Source organism: Tenrec ecaudatus, chromosome 7 (genome assembly GCF_050624435.1).
Source record: "Tenrec ecaudatus isolate mTenEca1 chromosome 7, mTenEca1.hap1, whole genome shotgun sequence".
Classification (NCBI taxonomy): Eukaryota; Metazoa; Chordata; class Mammalia; order Afrosoricida; family Tenrecidae; genus Tenrec; species Tenrec ecaudatus.
In genome coordinates, this window is record NC_134536.1 from 9,069,679 (window position 1) to 9,089,617 (window position 19,939).

Genomic DNA, 19,939 nt, shown 5'->3' on the forward strand with positions numbered 1-19,939 from the left:
GCACCTGAGTCTGCCCTTCATCTTACAGGTTGATAAAGGTGTACCCTGTATTTCGGCACCTCATTAAAGACCTGTAGAATTGAAATAGCCTATCTAAATACGGAATTACTTAGCACCCACGATAGCTCCTTGGGCATGGCAGTCCCTTCTGCCCCAGGAAGCATTGGGAATGGGGAGGGGATCACTGACATGTTACCATGATGGGGGCGTATCTGTGGGCGGACTCAGTGGTGCTAGATTCTGCAGTTTGGGATTGAGCTGCAGCATGCATGTTTGTGCCGCCCTGCATGCCAGTGACACCCCCACGGAGCTGCCAGTGGGGTAGTGGTGGTTCTCGTCAACCCCGCCCCGTGGACTTAAAGCAGGCTGGCCTTGCTCACCAGGCCGCAGGTCAGCTCTTGGGAGTGCTCCCATCTCACCTTGCACATGAAGAAGTAGTGCGTGCATGCACGGGCATGTACACAGACAGGGACAAAGGAACTTGGCTATATCGTTTCTGAAAGTCTAAAAAGCTCCTTGTGACAGGCCAGGGGACTGGACACTGGAGGGAGAGGTCTGTTGGTTTGAGGTGTCCACTGCTGCTGCTCGGACTCTGCCTCCTAACAGGGAGTCCCCCCAGGATCGAGTCGAGCTGTCCCATCAGGGGTTCCCTTATGGAACCCCTTGACCAAAGCAACTGTCTCGTCTTCGTGTGCAGCACAGCTGGTGATTTTGAACCAGCAACCTTTGGGTCAGCAGCTGATTGCTTACCCCATATTGCATAAACCAGATGCATTTCTTTCCTTCCTGTCGCTAAACCAAAACCAAACCAGCTAGCAGGTGCATTCGCTCTCACAGTGACTGCACAGGGTGTCCGAGACTGTCCATCTTGATAAGAGTAGCCAGCCTCATCCTTTTCCCATGGGGTGGCTAGTGGGCTTGGACCACCAACCTTGTGGTTAGCAGCCCACTCACTGCCTAACTGACAGCACCACCCAGGGCTCCTGTAGCTAATGTCATGGGTTACTGGGCTTCCAAAACAAGTTAAGTCACCTTTAAGCTTGTGATGATCTATGACAGTACTCTGTGATTTCCCATGCGCATCGAGCTTGGGTAGAACATTGGTGGACCGACCCGACTGGTGGAGACTTAGCCAAGTGGCTTGTGCTGGCACTGCCAATATTCAGTTGATGTTCTTGCGATGGGAGTCTCGGGTCTATAATGGCTCAGAAGACGGCATTGCTGGCAGGGGAGGGGTGGCATGTTTGGCCTCCCTCTTGCCATGAGGCAGGGGTCTGACATGCCTCCCTCCTCCATGTTTCTTTACCTCCCCTGAACTTCTATGCTGGACTGTACAGTTCAAGGTGATGGCCACACAGACCAGATTCACAATGATGGGGGTTGATTAAGGAAGTTAATAAGCTACCCCAAGTCACCATCAGTAGACAGTCAGCCGGCAGCCAAGTCTCTCGACCTCAGCTTCTCAGCCTTTGGATCCCTAGCCTCTGTCTCCGGGTCTCCTTGTCCCGCATCGACCCCCAAACTTCTGACATCTCGAATATACTGCACTAGAGAGGCTCTTCTTCCAGTGGTCCTGGGACTTCTCACTCTTCCTGCTTCACAGATGGCTCATCCGTGTAGCCAGAAGGGTGGGAACTAAGTCCGACCCATCCCCTCTAAGTGTGTGCCACAGGTCCTCTGCATAGCCCCACCCAGTCATTTGGGAGCTCTTACAGATAGCATAGCATTCCACCATTCAGTCACATTGAGCAATACTTTTTTTTTTAAGTGATTCTTTGGAGAAACCACCTCTACACTTGGAATGTCATTTCCTGTAAGGTACTTCTGGGTGGACTTGAACCTCCGGCTGTTCAATCAACAGTCGAGTTTCTTAACCATTTGCTGCACCAGGGACTCCCACCCAGTCCTTTGGTGGGAGGTACCAAGGCACGGGTAGAAGAGCCATATTAAGAAGTTACACTCCCCCACCGGAGGTGACACTTAGCCCCTCTGTAAGCTTCATTTTGAAGAAGGTCACTTCCTTCGTGCTTGGAGTTGGGCTGTTACTAACCTACTGGTTGACTGCTTTCTCAGAGTTGGGTAAACTTTTGGGTCAAAACCTGGTTCAGAAGCTTAAAGCCTAAATGCCTGCCCATCATTTTTCACAGTGGTTCCTATCACCTCTTTCATGGTCACCGCCCTTGGTTTCAGGATGGCGTTTTCTCATCGTCCACCAATTGGCAGGGGGATGTAAGATTTCCAGAGTCTTGTGCATGGAGTCTTGGGGAAGTGTTGGACTGCTGGCTACAAGGTCCAGCTGTTCTAATCCACCCACAGCTCTGAGGGAGAAAGGTTCACAACCCGGGAGGCCTCCTCGTATTAGGTTGCTGTGCATTGGCATAGCCTCAGTGGCTGTGGGTGAGCTTGGCTTTACCTGTGGATGGTGGTATTCTCAGCTTGTTTTAACCAGGGCAGAAGCCTTGGCCTTCGTTGGCGTTGGAGGAACAGGGAGAGTCAGAAAGCTTGGGCTCAGTCCCCCTTGGCCCAACTCCACTCTCCTTTTGCCCGAATGTGCTGTGTCATCGCTGGCCGCTGCCTATGTAATTGGGCCCCGTGCTTGTTATTGGAACATCTGACGCGGGGCCACTTTTCCCATCTCTAATATGTGCTCTTGGAGCCCAAACTGGGAGGGTTCCCTGCTTTATTTTAGGCTTTGTAACTGCCCCTGTGTGTGTGGGTTTTGTTTTTTAAATAACCCATTGCCAACAGGAAATGAGAAATGCCTGGGTCTTTATATTTTAATAAGGCTGAAGACTTGAAAGTGTCTAGCCTTGTTTTCTCAGTAAACTCCATGACGTTAAATTGGGCGCTTGGAGCTCGGGTCGGGGGTGGATGAGGGGGGGTGCTCATTCTTAACATTGTGGAAAATGGTGCCCCCCCCTTCTTTATATAATTTCAGTCAGAGAACCTTTAAGATTTACTGGTTCAGGGGCCTGGGAATGTTCCAGAAAGAGCTGTTTCCTTCCTCAATCAGTCTCCTAGCTCCGGGTAGGGCTTGGGGGCAGGGCTTTTGTCAGCTAGATGTGAGGGAAGCTTCCTGGTGAGGAATGGCTGAGAAATGGCCAGGAAAGTGGTCTTGGGCGGGTGTAGCCCTGCCGTGGCGGCCTGGTGGCATGGCAGGGAGTGGCTAGCAGCTTCCTCAGGTCCTGGTAGAAAGTTGTCAGACTGGGAGTGTTCTGCATATGCAAATGCATCCGGGTTTTTCTCAGGTGACAAATTTGGAAACTATGGTCTGTTTTGGGAGACAAGCACCGCCCCTCCCCCTCAGGGTGGCATCACTTTGGCTGTTGTCTGGCCAAGCCGGTCGCTGGCATCGGTGGGCCGTGCATGCACCATTGTTTCTTGTGATTTTTTCTGAAGCGACGCCCGTGCTTCCGCTGCCTTCAAAGTGGGTGTTCAGTTGCTCCCCACACCCTGCCTTCCGCCATGTGTCTGTTGCGCCCTGTCTCTGTCCTCTAAACCTTCGGTTCCGGTTCCCTATCTCTCCGTTTCACGCCCTGGCCGAGTGAATTCTCAGCGAGTGAAAGGGCGGGTACAGAAACCTCTTGCCTCCACGATGCCGCCTGGCTTGGCCGCCCGCGGGGCCAGCCGTTTCCGCTGCAGGCACAGCCCCGGGGGCTCTTGGGACCCAGTGAGGTAGTGTGTGGAAAAATACAGTCACCGTTATCAAAGCATTTTGGTAGGAAAACAGTTCAGATCCAAGGGGGAATGTGGGAATGTGTTTTGTCTGAAGCAGAGAGGCCGCATGGTTGAGGCCAACACTGTGAATACCTAGGCTCCATCCACTGTGTGTGCGTTTGTGTATAAATGTATTGCTGTCCTGCCGAGGAGGCTGATAGAGAGCAGAGCCGCCACCACCCCACCCTCCACCCCCTGCAGTCTGACCGATGGGTCTTGTCCTCTTTTCCAGATCAATGTCCGGGTCACCACCATGGATGCGGAGCTGGAGTTCGCCATCCAGCCAAACACCACTGGGAAGCAGCTTTTTGATCAGGTTAGTGCCTTTGAACTTGAGCTTCCTTATATGTGTGCATGTGTGTGTGTCTTTGGCAATCACCAAGTAATTTTGTTTCAATAAAGACACCACTGGGTTTGTCTGCATTCTTCTCTTTCTGTGAACTCCACCTCACGGTGGTAGCACCATTCCGACCCATAGAGCCACCACCCCGTAGGGCAGAGCAGGCAGCCCCATAAGGTTCCCGAGGCTGTGAATCGTCACGGAAGCAGACTGCCCGGTCTTTATCCCACACGGCTGTTGGTGGGTCCAACCATCAACTACTGGTTAGGTGTCAAGCACGTCCTGGCTGCAGTTCTGATGCTCAGTGCCCCGGGAGAAGGGTGTCTGAGGCTGTACATTGTTACAGGGGCAGAGAGCCTCGTCTTCCTCCGGATGACGGCTGGTGGTTTTGATGAGCAGATAGGTGTGACTGTGTGTCAGTTGGAGTGTCTGTGCAGACACATGTGATCCCCGCCTCCAACTGTTTAAAAAAAAAAACATGTAGAAACTGATTACCCGTGAGCTGTGAGAATGGCCAGCAGCTAGTCCCTGACTTGCCAGTGGTGGCTTGGGTGTGGCAGTGAGAGGCAGCGAGGTGGGGGTGGGGGCGGGGGAGGAAGCAGGCCCCTTGACTGACTTCCTCAGCATGTGGTTAGGCTCCGTGGCTTCTTTCTTCTTCTTTTGCACTTCCTGTTGTCTCTTCACGGAGCGCTGGAGATGTTCAGCTCCAGTTGGCAGAGCTCACAGAAGGAGGCAACGAGGAACAGCAGCTGGTGGTTTCGAACTGCCGACCCGTGGTTAGCAGTCCAACACGGGACCACGACACCACCGCCCCCTAAACACTCTTCTCATTGTAAACGGTCTCCGTCGTACGTTCACCTGCAGAATGGAGGTGTGGCTGAGCGGGTGTCAAAATGAACCCAGAACTCCATATCAGTCATTGTGGATGATTGGGGTGGGGAAGAAGATGAAAAAAAATAATCACATAAATTCTGTAGACGTGGCAAGTCTCGAGAAGTCCTGAAGGTCGAGGATTCCAGAGCTCCTTAACATCCCATCAACCTTCCTGTTAAGACAGTGCATCTCAGTCCCTCCTCGCCCCTTGAAGAATCGGTTCGCTGGAGCAAAAGCTTGGCTGACCCTCACTTCAGTCGGCAAGTCTTTCTAGCTGAACCTCAATGAAGAGCAAGCTGTTCTGTCCCACGTGGACAAGGGGCTTCGGGCTGTCCACCTGCCCTTTCCTTTGGCACCCAGTTCCCGTCAGTCCCCGTCAGTGCCTGGGCTGGAGGTCAAACTCAGAGTCTCGTCTCAGAGAATCTAAGGACATTAAGGTTGGAGCAGACCTTGGAGATATCCTTGGCCCAATACACGTGTGTTACAGATGGTAAAATGGAGCCTCGGTGAGATCAAGGCCCTAACCCTGGTCATCCATCCATTCAGGCAGGTCCAGGGCAGCCCTTCCAGGTCCTTGAACCCTGATGACCTTGATCTTCTGGAGATGCAGCTTGACCCCAGGTGTGGGACAGAGGGGTGAACCCAGGGGCACGCACTGGGGAAGCCAGTTTCTGCAACCTCCCACTCTAACTAGGCGTCTCACTTTGCAGTGTGACTTTGATTCCTGAAGCCCCCCTCCTGGGACACGTCCACTCCCACAGCCCTAGACGAAGCTGAGAATATTTCTTCATGAAAGGCTTAGGGACTCTAGGTGCTCAGGGAGGGCTTTTCCTCTTCCTACCTGTACCACAGGCAAAAGATGAGCAGGCACTGCACCTGTGCAGGTGACCACGGTCTAGGAAGCTTCTTCATGGGCCCCAGCGGTCCCCGTCCCCAAATCGGGTCCTGACATGGAGGAGTTTTAAAGAGCTCTGTAGGGCCGTGAATGTTAAGTGCCAGTCCACCCTCATCCCCCTGCTCACTTCACATGTTACTTAAATCTCCTTTCCCGTAAGCCCCACCCACCTTGGAATCCCAGCATGTTCCTGTGGTGTGGCAATTACATTATCTGTCAACTTGCAAAGGGGTGGCGTCTGGCCTGTCAGTCAGGTCGAAGCTTGATGACCTTTCCAAGATATTCCTGTTGACAAGCCGCATGGAGCTACATTAGTAGAGCCAGCACCCTGGACCTGGAGGAACCAGGTGGAGACCCACGCCAGCACTGAGATGCTTCCACCGCCACTGGATCCACAAGACTTTCTACCCACTGGCCTATGATCTTCCTTCATTCAGCATCATTGCATGTGTTTCATGAGTCTGAAGAGGAATTTGTAGATTGGTATTGGCCATATGGGTTATTACCAGACTTATGAACCTGATCTGAATTGGGCTGGGTTGTTTTCTCAATATTCAATTGCTCTTGTGCTCTTTGTTATGCACACATGAGTGTCCCTGGATTTGTTTCCCTTGTCAACCTGGACTAACACATGTGGTAACTGGATTCTGTCCTAGTGCTCCAATTTGGCAGGGACAAGCTAGGACCATCACGCAAGTGTCGTGGTAGATCAGCGATTCTCAACCTGTGGGTCATGACCCCTTTGGGGTCAAACGACCCTTTCACAGGAGTCACCCGATTCATAACTAGCAAAATTATAGTTATGAAGTAGCAACGAAAATTATTTTCCGGTTGGGGGGGGTCACCACCACATGAGGAACGGTATTAAAGAGCTAGTTGCGGCATTAGGAAGGTTGAAAACTACTGCGCTAGGTGAATTCTGAGTGGGTTTTTGTTTTGTTTCCGTCTCAGAAAGCACCTGCCAGCACCCAGCTCAGCGGTTCTCAACCTGTGGGTAGTAATCCCTTTGGGGGTTGAATGACCCTTTCACAGGGGTCACCCAATTCAAAGCAGTAGCAGAATTAGTTATGAAGTAGCAACGAAAATAATTTTATGGTTGGGGGTGTCACTACAACCTGAGGCATAAGGAAGGTTGAGAACCACTGAGCAAGCTGCTTGAGTCACGGGTGAAGCAGGCAGACACACACACCCACACCCACCACCCCCACCACCACCACCCACACCCACCCCACCCCCCTTCCTTCCCAGGGTCTGCCATGAAAGCCATCCCTGGACCTCGCGAGGGGAGGCTGCAGCCTCGCCCTGTGTTCGGGCCCTTGGTGCGCCTCAGCCTGGGGTGCACTGAGCTGCAGGAGGAGCGTTTCCCCAGAGACAGGAGCTCTGGTGGAGTTGAGCCGCTAACCGAAAGGTCTGTTAGAGAAAGGCGAGGCCGCGGGCTCCCGTGCAGTTACAGGTTCAGAACCCCACGGGGGCAGGTCTACTCCGGCCTTATAGGTCCTTACGAGTTGCAATCCACTCGATGGCAGTGATTATTACTGTTATTTGGGAGGAAGGTTCTTCACTGCTACTGTGACATTTGTAGACGTCAGAGGGTGGCGGGACTGCTAGAAATGATCCCCAAGGAGTGTTCCGCTTGAGGAGGTACTGCAGCAAGACACGAGGTCTGGCAGGGCAGCCAGAGGCAGGTGCCCCAGCTCAGCTTGGACCACAGGACCCCCAGTTTGCCCTAGTGAAGGAGGCCGTGGCAGTGGGGGAACAAGGGACCGGCCTGAACTGTGGCCTTTGCCGAGGAAGCATGGCTGCTGCTGCTGCTGGCTGGGGGAGGAAGGGAGTGACCAGATGAGCGATGCCGCCTCACAAGAGTGGGAGGGCTTCCCTGTGCAGCCGAGAGGGCACCCAGAGGATGTCACGGCAGTGGGGTGTCCCCTGTTTGCAGGTGAGATGAGCAGGAGTTGAGGAAACGGGTGCCGGCCAGGAGTTACCTAGAACTTCAGGTTTTACTTCCAGCAAGAGCTCCAGGTCACGAAGGGCATTCTAGAACACTCTGGGCCCTTCCATCATGAGAAAAGCAGCCGTGTATGTAGAATGTAGGAACAGCCTTCGGCAGGTCTAGCTGTGCGCACCATGGGATTTAAAGTTAACAGCCAGCCAGCGCCCTGACCGCCCGCTTTGTGCAGTGCCCCCGTACGACCCCCCTCCAGACAGGAGCTGCACAAGAGACCTCCTCTCCAGGACTGGGAGAAGTTTGCTTCGTGGCATCTGGCATTGCCAGGAGTTAAGAGTGCTGACCTCTACCTACCTTTTTCTTATATCCAAACTCCATGCTTCTGGTGGCTCCGTGGAGTAAGCCTTGGGCTGCTGCTAACTGCAAGGTCAGTCGTTCGAAAATGCCAGCCGCCTCTCAGGAAAAAGATGAGGCTGTCTGCTTCCGTAAAGATGTTCAGCTTCGGAAACCCCAAGGGGCCAGTTCAACTCCACCCTGTCTCAGTTGCTATGAGTTAGCATTGACTCATGGCAGTGAGTTTGGGTTTTTGGTAAAAACACTAGTCCCCATTGGCACATGTAATGAGTCTTCCCATCTAGGACACTTGCCTCCACTACTTCCTGGGGTTCTTTCTCCCTATTCCTAGTTAGCTCAGGCTCTGGCCAGCTGGGACATGGTCACAGGCAGCCAGCAGAGCCGGGGGAGGTGTGCTCACTGGTCATTCCTTTTTCAGGTGGGTACACCTGAGAGGTGACATTTCTGTCTGGATACACAGAGTGGGGGGCACCCCCTGTGCTATCTGGGGTTCCACCCCTCCCCGCCTGAAAACCAGCCATCTGGTCACCCACAACAACAGCCCACAGAGATTCCCTCTTTCCCCCCACTGTGTGCTTGGAAAGACATGTAGCAGTGAGAGGAAGGAGGGGGGTGATTGGATAAAGACAGCTCTGAGCCTGCTCAAATTCGTAAAAAAAGTAGTCATTTATAACCTGGGTTGAATGATCTCTGTTGCTACTGCATGACTTGATACTTGGCTTTCCATGAAGCTCTGCGGCCACTGTGTGGGGGTGGATGAGCCAGGGCCGTTGCACATCCAGACGGCGTCCTCCCGGTGACTCTCTCTGTGTGTCTCTCTGTCTCTGTCTCTCTCAGGTGGTTAAGACTATCGGCCTCCGGGAAGTGTGGTACTTTGGCCTCCAGTATGTGGACAATAAAGGATTTCCTACCTGGTTGAAACTTGATAAAAAGGTAAGTCGGGGTTAACTACTTACAGGCTGTTAGCTAGATGTGGGCCTGCCTGTTGACATTGAAACTTGAGCCCGCAGCTCTGCCTTTTGTTGGTCCCTTTGTGTTTGTGTAAAGGTTTGAACAGACAAAAGGCTGTGGGCTTCCAGTAAATGGGGGCACTGGCTGGTTGCACACCCACACAAACACACACCACCGCCAAGATGACTACAGGGGGACTGCCCAGCTTCTCTCCCGCCTTCGCCCTTTCCTTTTCAGAGAATGTTGGTCTTCTAAACCAGGGGCCACCACTGTGGTGTGAGGGCCTGTCACTGTTCTGTTTGACCCGTGCAGATCACCTTCTTGTGCTGAGGACTAGGTGTCTCCACAGAGCAATTTGAATGAAAGGAAGAAGCTAAATGTTAGCTTCTCTCCAACCTCTGAAAAAAACCTCTTAACTGAGAGTGGGGGCGAGGGGGCCAGTGAGTAGTAGGTTCTGTGGCCCAGCGCCAGACCCTGGATTCCCAGATCCCAGGGGGCTGGGGGAGGTAGGCTCTAAATCCAAGTTTCTCTGTCATGGGAAGCCTGGGTCCTGGAAATGGGGGCTAGGGGAGGGCTGGGCTGTGGCCGTGGGGGCTCCTAGCCAGCTGTTGCTGGGCTGCCCACAAAGTGCAGGACTTTGCCCACTGGCCACTGGTCTGTGTGCAGCGACTACTCAGGATGACTGGCAGCCTCTGAGTCCAGCCTGAGGGCCCTTCCAGGTGGGTGGTGGGCCCCGGAAGGTGGGGCTCTGTACTGAGCCAGCTCTGTGTCCCCAGGTGTCCGCCCAGGAGCTCCGGAAGGAGAACCCGCTCCAGTTCAAGTTCCGCGCCAAGTTCTACCCGGAAGACGTGCCCGAGGAGCTCATCCAGGACATTACCCAGAAGCTCTTCTTCCTGCAAGTGAAAGACGGGATCCTGAGCGACGAGATCTACTGCCCCCCCGAGACGGCCGTGCTCCTGGGGTCCTACGCCGTGCAGGCCAAGTTTGGGGACTACAATAAAGAGACCCACAAGTCGGGGTACCTCAACTCCGAGCGCCTGATCCCCCAAAGGTGAGTGAGCGGGGCTGTCGAGCTCTGGACTTCCTCTGGGCCTCACACCCACCTGGAGGAACAGAACATTCTAGAAACACACATAATAACCACCTTTTTCCTCCTGGGATTGGGAGTGCTGAGCCACGAGGGGAGAGTGTGACATCATCGGCCACACGTGTCCTGATGGCTTAGCTCTATTTGGACAGGGGCGCGTGGCCCCCATGGCACCTGTGCCTCTTCACCCGGGTGGGGTGCACAGACATCGCCTCCTTTGGGGAGGAGGGCAAACCAGCTACCGTCCGGACACTGACTCATTCTGACCTTCTTTGTGTAAGGTTTGCAGGGCAGATTTTCCAAGGTGTCTCGGGGAGGCATAAAACCCACAGCCCTTTGCTCGGCAGCCAGGCAGGTTAGCCATTGGCCACATGCCCCTCAGGTGAAATTCCTTCCCTGGCTTGGTTACAAAAACAGGACTGGGAGCTTCCCTGATGGGGCTCTAGACCTTCCAGGTTAGCTGAGCATCCGTGGTGACGCTGCCCATTGGACAAGGAGACAAAGCACTCTGGGGGGTCGTAGAGCTGGCGTGCTGGGGGCACGGGATGGTGGTGCCCTCCGTGATGTGGTGTGTGCTCTGCTCCTTCGCAGAGTGATGGACCAGCACAAGCTCACCCGAGACCAGTGGGAGGACCGCATCCAGGTGTGGCACGCCGAGCACCGCGGGATGCTCAGGTGAGAGCAAAGGCTGCAGCTTCCTGGCTCGGCCCCCTCCCCATCCCCCCTGCTGGCCCCGCCTCTCCCACCCCTACCCCCCACGCTGGGCAGGGCTGCAGATCGGGTGTCGCAAGTGACTTATTACACGTTTACTGAAGCCTTTTGTGTCCCAAAAGCTTTCTCATGGTCTGGGCATAGAACTCCCCATTGTTAGTCAAGGGAGGGGCCCCCTGTCCTGAAGGAGAGAGACGGTTGGTCCTGGGCGGGAAAGGCCCACATTACAGAAGCAGAAATGAGTGTGGCGGGGCCGGGCATGTGTGTGACATGTTGCTACAGGAAATGAGAAACCTCAGGCTTCCTGCCTCGTCCCAGAGCGACTTCCTCCTGGGCCCTGCCCCGTCGCCTGGCGAAGCCTGGGGGATGTTTTGCCCTTGGCGCTTCCTGCCTGACCCAGGCGGCCTTTGGCTAGAGGACCGTGGCCCAGGGTGGTGATGGCCGCAGCAGGGGTGGGTGGCTTGGGAGCCCCTGAAGGCCCAGGAAAGTCGTGCTCTGTGCTGGCACTCAAAAGGCCAGTCTGAGAAGCAGCCAGAGAGAGGGAGCTCAGGACGAGATGGCGCCGCAGGTCTGCCTGGCGGCTGACGTGGGAAATGGTCAGCACCCCAAACCAGGAGGCACCCCAATCCAGGAGGAGGAGGCAGCACGGCCCCTCAACAGCCCGCAGCACGGCCCCTCAACAGCCCGCAGCCCTTGGCCCATTTGTGCATGTGTGTCTGTGTGCAAGAGCACATGCATGCGTGTGTTTCCCAAACACATTTTCTTGGGGTGGTTGAGGGTGACGGCTTATGTGGCACCGTGGCTTTCCATAGTTTCCTCTGAACTGTCCCATTCTCTTGGGGCCTGGTTGGGCCCGCTGTCTCCGATCCGGGCCACTGTCTCATGTGGTTGTCCAGCATCCCTCACGCGTGTGGACAGTGGCTGGCAGGTTGCTCATGTGCGCTGACACCCCCCACCCCCACCCAGGGACAGCGCCATGCTGGAGTACCTGAAGATTGCACAGGACCTGGAGATGTACGGCATCAACTATTTCGAGATCAAGAACAAGAAAGGGACCGACCTTTGGCTTGGCGTGGATGCCCTTGGGCTGAACATTTACGAGAAGGACGACAAGTGAGTCGAAACTCGGTCCTTCCCTCCTGGCATGGGGCACTCGGGTAGCTCTCTGAAACAGCTGGCTTCGCCCACCATGGAGGGGGTTGGAGGGGACACAGGTGGGCACCGGTGACTTCTGTCGCCCATGGAGTGGAGTAGCGGAGTGTCAGGGACCTTGAGGATTCAGAAGCAGGTGGGGGAGTTGGGATAAGGGGTGCAGGTGCTTCGGAAAGGCACCCTCTCCCCCTCTGTGAGGCCCTGGGCCGAGTCTGTAAGCACACAGCTCCTGTCAGGGCTGGAAGGATGCCGCGGACGTGGTGGCGTCAGACGGGAGGCTTCCCTAACACCAGCCCCATGTGCCGATGGTGCTCTGCTCAGGGGAAGTCAGGCTCACAGGACGGGGGCTCTGGGCACCTGCCTACCCCACCCTCACATTGTGCACTGTCTTTTTTTCCCCGCTGGGCAGACAGACAGCTGCCCTGAGACCCTCCAAGCTGGGAAGGGAATGGTCCTCCGGAGGGTTTTCAGTGGCCGATTCTTGGGCTTGTCTTCTGAGGGGCCTTGGGTGGGCTGAACCTTCCAGCCTTCCAGTGAGCCACCCCAGTCGGTAGCGCCCACACCTCAAGGGGCCTCCGGGAGCAGTTAGCCAACGGCAACTGCATACACGCAGACCGAGCCCAGTCAGGAGCAGCAGCTTCAGCTCGGCAGAGCCTGAACCTAAAGGCAGCTGCAGGAGAGAGTCCTTCGTCCTGAGTTCCTCTGCTGCTTTGCTCAGCCTTGCGGCACAGAAGGGCTCCCCAAACGCCAGCCAGCTGGTGGAGGGGGGCGGGGCTTAAGGGGTACGTACCAGCTGTACCAGCCACAGAGACCCAGGCCAGGCTACCTCCCCCGGGGACGGGCTGTGGTCAACACCTACCCTTCCTGCCCGAGCCTCCCCTGCCTCGCCCACCATCCTCACTGCCCTTACTGGGAGTAGCTCCCCACGCACCAGGCGCTCACTTTCTGGAACTAACATGGGGGTGCGGAAAGGCGTGGGCAAGAAGAGCTGTTGCCCATCCCAGCCCAGGGTGCCCTGGCCAGGCCCGAAGCAGAGCGAGGTCTAGTGGGACAGGTAACACTGAGCCCACGGTGGGAGGCTGCTATGTCCATGGGCCCCGGGGAAGGGCCTTCACGGGTCCTGCCATTCCCCCAAGGACCCTGGCTGGCTGAGATGAGCAGTCAAGGAAGTAAGAGAGCTCCTGCCTCGGGCTCTGGGTCCTTGCTCGGGGGGTGGCACCTATGAGAGCAGCTGTGCGGCACCCGCCTCGCTCTTGCTGCTTCAATGACCAGCATTTTCAGGGCCCAGGCCTCCAAACAAGTTTTTCTGGCCGCAAGAAGCAGCCGTAGGCCGGGGCCTGCCCACATCAGCTGGCCACTGCTTCCAGCCCACAGAGGCGGTCATTTGTTCCAAGCAAAGCAAGAGCCAGTGTCCTGTCCTGTCCCGTCCCTCTCTGCTGCCTCTCCTCACGGAGCCCCAGGCTGGAAGTTCCCCGGGAAGCCTTCTCCCCTGACAAGGCTCTGACACCTACCTGCCCTCCTGACTTCTTCCTCTCCTCAGCCACCATGCTCCGGAGCCTGCTGCCGGCAGCCGACAGGCCTTCTGGGCAAACTTTGACCACTTGGTTCCCAGTGTAACCAGGAGCCCGGGAGGTCAAGTCACTGCTGACTCTGAGCTCTGTGGACAGACTGGCCTAGGCTGGGTGTGTGTGTGCTGAGCGTCACCCCCCCCCCCAGGCTTGCAGAAGGGGCGCCCTTTCATCAGACATGCCGTCTTTAGAAGAGGGGCACACAGGCTGAAGGGGACAAGCCTCAGCCCTCCCTGGTGCGTACCATCGATGGAACTTTCAGTGCAGGCTGGCATTCTCCCAACAGCACAAAGGAACCCGACACTGCCCCCACATTCCTTACCCCTCTCCTGATCACCACACCTCCGCTTCCTTCCCTTTGTCCTGCAGCCTGGGGCCCTGGGGGTGGGGGTCGGTGCCTGCCGGCCATCTGATTAACCCTATAAGGGAAAGGGCGCACACGTGGGGGCCTGGAAACCAGAGCTGGGCAGTTGTTCCTGGTTATCACTGGGAAGCTACTTTGTGTAAACTTACTATTTCTGTCCCCTATCTTTCTCACATGTTCCAGTATCCATTGATGAATATTGTTCCTGTGGGCTTTGCGTTGTTTTTAGTTGTTCTTGTTTTCCCCCCAATCTGACCTGTTACTTATTGGTTGGGATTCACTGGAAGGAAGGGACGGATGACTCTTTGGTCGAGGTACTCAGTTATATGAATCGAACACCCAAAACTAAACTCCCTGCCAGCAAGTCGATTCCAACCCATAACGACCCTATAGGGCAGGGTAGAACTGCCCCTGTGGGGTTCTAAGACTATTGTAGCTCTTTTTTTTTAAAACCATTTTATTGGGGGCTCGTACAGCTCCTTTCACAATCCTTCCATCCACCCATTGTGTCAAACACAGTTGTACATATGTTTTCATCATCATTGTCAACATTTTCTTTCTACTTGAGCCTTTGGTGTGAGCGCTCTCCCTCAGGAACCCTTGATAATTCATAAATTATTACTTTTTTCATGTCTTAGCCCAACCACTGTCTCCCTTCACCCACTTTGCTGTTGTTTGTCCCCCTGGGGGGTGGTTATAGTGGATTGATCGTAGCTCTTTAAGGGAGTAGAAAAGTCACATCTCTGTCCTGGGGAGCTGGCTGGTGGTTTTGAACCATGGACCGTGTGGTTAGCAGCCACCATGAAACCTCTATACCACCAGGGCTCCCTGGACTTGGTTTCCTCTATGGGAGTGGTTCTCAACCTTCCTAATGCCACAACCTTTCCATACAGTTCCCCAGGTTGTGGTGACCCTCCAACCACAAAATTATTTTCGTTGCTACTTCATAAGTGTAATTTTGTTACTGTTAAGAATCAGGCGACCCCTGTGAAAGGGCCATTGGGCTTATCATCTATTACTGTTTGTTGCTCAAGTGGCTTGAGGCTAGCCCTCAGTAGCCAGCCTCTCCAGGTGGCCGCTGACCCTGTCTGTGGGCACCAGGATGCTCTGAGTAGTGCCCCCTGACTTGCCAGTACTAACCAGCTCCCACCCTGCCACCCGCCACTCCTCGCTCCTGCCACTGAAGAGACATCAGGGGGTGACAGCTTAGCCAAGGACAGCTGGCATTTTACTTGTGAACTTAAAGATTAACCCCCGGAAGCCTTCACTGGTCCAACAGAGGACAGGGATGATGGTGTCCATCGGCCTAGGCCAGGAGTCAGGGCAGTAGGGCTGGCCATCATCATGGGTCAGTGGCTGTGAATTGTTTTAGGAGGCTTGAGAAGAAGGTGCTTGCTCAGAGAACCCCAGAAAGCAGAGGGCCCAAGTCCCAGCCACAGCATCCCAGCCCTTTGGAGGATAGTGCCTGCCCAGCTTGCAGTCCAGGTTTTTCTAGGATCTGAAAGAATTTGCATGAGATTCATAGAAAGCCCAGAGAATTGCACTTGAGTCCTCATGCCCTGGGAGTTTCCTGTGTGGGGATTTGGCCCCCCAGCTGCCTGGATGGCTCTGTTTTCTATCTCTTCTGTAACCCAGAGACAGCCAGGGGTGATTTTTAACCAACAACCATGGTTTTTCTCAGTGTATTGGGCAAGAGGTCCAAATGCACGGTGCCAGCTCTAGGCGGAAGCCTCTCCCGTGGCGCACCATTGAGGAGGGGAGGTCCTGGTCCCTTTCCAGCATCTGTGGGCTTCACATTCCTTTGGCATCCATCTTCCCCTGGACCGAGGGGTCCCCCACACAGTGATGCACTCTGCTCCCAGTTCTTTTCTTGGTAGTGGAGGGGCTAGCTGATCTCTGCTCACTCATTTAACCTCTTCATCTCAAAAGGGATTGACTCAAGGGACAGCCTGATCCTGCCTCACTAACCTAACTGCCACTCATCTTGCCTGTGAGCTTCATGGAGGTTAAGATTGGTCACACACACATTGGAAGATTACATCAGGTCACCAGAGGGAAATTGCCCAATGCTTAGAATGACGGTGCCTCATCTTTCTCTTATGGAGCAGCGGGGGGGGGGGGAGGGGGTTGAACCATCCACCTTGCACTTAGCAGCCAAATGCTTTATCCACAACCCCACCAGGACTCCATAACTAGATAGTAGGCATGTGTGAATTAGGATAGAGCAACGATAGCATACCATCAGGGGGTGCTCAGCACAAGGAGACAAGACGGGCAAAACTGCCCGTCCCTGCTGCCTTTTGGATGGGAAGTGCATTGTGGGGTGGGGAAAGGCTGTTTCTCTGGCCCCAGTGGCTGAGTGGTGGTGGGATGCAATGCTGTTGCCGTGACCTCTGGGACAGTATCCCATGTGTTGCTGTCACCTCCGAGTCAGGTGGCCCCGGGCCCTACAGGGTGGAACTGCTCTGTGCTGTGCTCTTGACTTGGACTTGGTGAAAGCAAGACCCCAGGCCTTCTCTTCCACAGAATTGCTGACAGAGGGGGTTGGGTGTGTGTGCAGTGTGGTCTTGAGACCGCATGGTGACCTTTCCTGGGAGTGCTGTTCCAAATCCAGCACCTGCATCTGAGTCTCATGGTGTGCACTGCTGGGGTTGTGACCTTGGGGGGTAGCTTCTGAGGGGGACACACGGAAGCCAACCAGGAGAGCGACACCCCTTTCCCAGTCCACGCATCTCCACTGTGTGGCCTCACGTTCAGGGTTAACTGCAGTGCCAGGAGGGAGGAGGGTAAGGGGCTTTGGGGCGTGTTCCGTTCGTGTTCATCATCTTACCATGTCTGCACAAGAGAGGCTGTCCTCTCCCCCTGGTCAGCGATCTCTTTGCTTAGGCTCCAAGGAGAGGAGAGGGAAGTGGGCCAGGAGGCAAGTTGGCAGATCGAGGTGTCCGAAGGCAGGCTGTGAACTTAGGACGTGGGGGCCGGATGAGAAGGGTCCCAGGTTCTGAGTGAAGGAATGTGATTTTATCTCATGGAATCGGGAATGGGTGACTTTGGTCTTGGGAAGCCAGGAGGGACTTGACAAATGTATGAGAAGCTCTGACCTGGGGGGACCTTGGGGGGGGGGGGTAGGATGTGGTGGAACATGACAATGTACCCTTGGTCAGGGGTCAGAGTTGACCCCCAGCTCTTAAGCCCAGCAACAGGAGGTGGAGCGAGCAAGCCCAGAAGACAGGTGTGCATGGGAATGCATCAGTCTCGTGGGAGGCTGGAACCTTGACTCAGGGCCAGGTGGGAGCTCCTCCTGAGTTAGAAACTGAAGATCAGAACAGAAGCGCAAACTTCTCCGCCCATTTGAGCGAGCAAGTGTGCACGTGTCTGTCCATCTGCCTAACAGTCCATTTTGGTCTTGTTTTTTAACCTCAGGTTGACTCCAAAGATTGGCTTCCCGTGGAGTGAAATCAGAAACATCTCTTTCAATGACAAGAAGTTTGTCATCAAGCCCATTGACAAGAAGGCCCCTGTAAGTTTGCAGCGCTCCTCGGGTCTCTAGCTTCCGGCTAAGTGTGTCTTCAGGGCAGTCTGGCTTCTGTCTGTGGGAGGACAGCTGGCGTGCTCAGAATGACCCTTCCCTGTGGAGAGGCGAGCCCACGGCCATGATAGAGGGGGAGTGCCGTAGCAGCTTCGTGCCAGCGCCCCAGGCGGGGCTCGGGCCAGCAATTTCACTGCCCTCCATCCCCTCCTTATGAAGGAGAGGGCAGCCCTGAGCCAGGTGCCGAATGAGAAACCTCGCTCAAACACTGCATTGCTGGCCATGCTGGGCTTCTGAAAGGTTCAGGTTCACAGCTGTGCCCGCCCACCTGCAGATGTGTGTCTGGTGGGGGCCCTAGCCGCTCTCGCTAGGACCAGCTGCCCCAGGAGAGATGCAGATGGGCACTGTCGGGTGCATTCTTCAGGCTGCCCCCTGGGGAAGGGAAGAGAAGACTGGGGTCTTCTGGTCCCCAGCCTCCCGGTGCCACACACTCCTGCTTCCCAGAGGCTGGCCTCCCTGCGCCCCCAGAGGGTCTTCATGCCGCCCCTTCACTCTGGTGCCCATGATGGAGAGCTGTCATGGCAGGCCTGCCACGTACAGAGCTCTTGGCTGAGGGGAGCCTTTGCTCAGAGCGATTGCTGTTGGCAGTAGCTGTGGGTGGACAGCTGTGGGTCTGCATTGGGTTCTGCTCAGCTGTGCACGTCCAGCTGGGTCTCAGAACAGGAGAGACCTGCCCGCCGGTGCTCGTGTGAGGACTCCGTCTTCTGATCAGAAATCCCCTTCGTCTGTGTGCCTTAGAAAGGCAAGCTCGGGCTTGTGGTCTGGCCCTTGCGGACCTAACCCTTGGTCACAGCAAGCGCAACAAGTGCTTGAGGTCCTGTTGTCCAGTGACCGCCCGCCCGCGGGCCCATTCAGACCCAGTGGGTCGTGACGCACTGTTTGGATTAAGTGCCTTCTTTGTTGAGAGCGCTTCCTGCTGTTGGTGGACTCCCACTCCAGGGGTAGTGGCGCTGAACTTGCTGTTCAGTTGGCCTGTGAAGCTCCACAGTGACAGCCCACCTCCCTGTGGCAACGCCGAGCTGAGGCCCAGCCAGGGCCAACCCCGGAGGCTGCAGCATTAATTCCCCAGGGTGTTTGTTTTGTTTTGTTTCAGAACTCGAGTGGTTGACAATAGAAACAAAAATTCACAATGAGACTGAATTCTACACTTGATTATCATTTAAGCTTTGTTTGTTAATTTGGCCTAAATGTAGCTTTCAGACGAATATTTTATAATTCCCGGACAGAGGCATTTGTAATGGGTTAGCCTCACTACGCTTTTGCCGTTGTGTTGGAACATGTGGAGCCAATCTTTAAGTAGTAATAGACAGTAGGAGAGCCACCCCCTCCCCCCATACTGGTTGTATACCCGGGCTGGGCGCTGTTCTACACACATGTGGCTCTGAAGAGGATAGGATTCCAGTCGTGGTGATTTCATTTGTTGGTAAATACTTGTGTCTGGCTTCCGAGTGTTGTCTTAAATTGTTGTGAGGCATGGGATTGGCTCTTCCGTCTCGACAGTTGGCAGGACCTTGGTCTGGCAGACACCATGGGCAGAAGCCAAGTGAAAGGACACATTTTCTGACACTGGATTTAAAAGCACAACTTCAGTTTAAAAACAGCAAGGGGCCAGGGCATGCCACCCATCAGACTCAAGCGGAAAACACTTCGAAAGGTCAACAAACAGACCTTGAACTATTTATAGGGGTTTTTTTTTTTTAGTCAGTCTTTTTTTGGTTGTTGTTGTTGATGTTGTTTTGTTTTGCTGTGTCTGTGCATATTACTATCTTCAGGTCTATCTAGGTAAACAACCCGCAGGAGAAAACGGGACTGACAGTTCCGGAGGGACATGGGACATGGGAGAGGGAGAAGTGGGGGAAAGGAAGTAGTGTTAACAAACCCAGGGACAAGGGAACAAGTGATCCAAAGTCAGTGGCGAAGGAGGATGTAAGAGACCTGGTAAGGAGGTCTTGATCAAGGGCAATGTAACCGAGAGGAATTACTGAAACCCAAATGAAGGCTGAGCATGATGATAGTGGAACAAGAGGACATTAAAAGGAAATAGAGGAAATAACTAGGAGGCAAAGGGCATTTACAGAGGTCTAAATACAGGCATGTACATAGATTTATATATGACAACGGGGAAATAGATCTACGTACATATATTTACCTTCTATATTTGTGTATAAGCAGAGTTTTTTCAGCACATTTTTCATGCAGTTTTTGTGGTAAAATTAGGTGCCTCGGTTGATATTTGTGCTGGCTTATACTCGAGTATATACGGTATATGTTTAGTATCAAGGTAGCAGATGGACATTGGGCCTCCACTTAAGTACTCCATCAGTGCAAGACACTTTGTTCTATTAACCTTGCATTCCATGATGCTCACCTTCCTGACATGATCACTGAAGACAAAG

General features: G+C 54.5%; 1 protein-coding gene across 1 annotated transcript in view; it reads left to right on the plus strand.

Moving 5' to 3' along the window:
• EZR (ezrin) overlaps positions 1–19,939 on the plus strand; it is a 56,010-nt gene that overhangs the window by 27,578 nt on the left and 8,493 nt on the right. The window contains exons 2-7 of the mRNA XM_075554310.1: positions 3,950–4,033; positions 8,962–9,057; positions 9,852–10,126; positions 10,754–10,837; positions 11,840–11,986; positions 17,378–17,474. Coding sequence (XP_075410425.1) covers positions 3,950–4,033; positions 8,962–9,057; positions 9,852–10,126; positions 10,754–10,837; positions 11,840–11,986; positions 17,378–17,474 — 783 coding nt within the window. The remainder of the gene's footprint in view (positions 1–3,949; positions 4,034–8,961; positions 9,058–9,851; positions 10,127–10,753; positions 10,838–11,839; positions 11,987–17,377; positions 17,475–19,939) is intronic.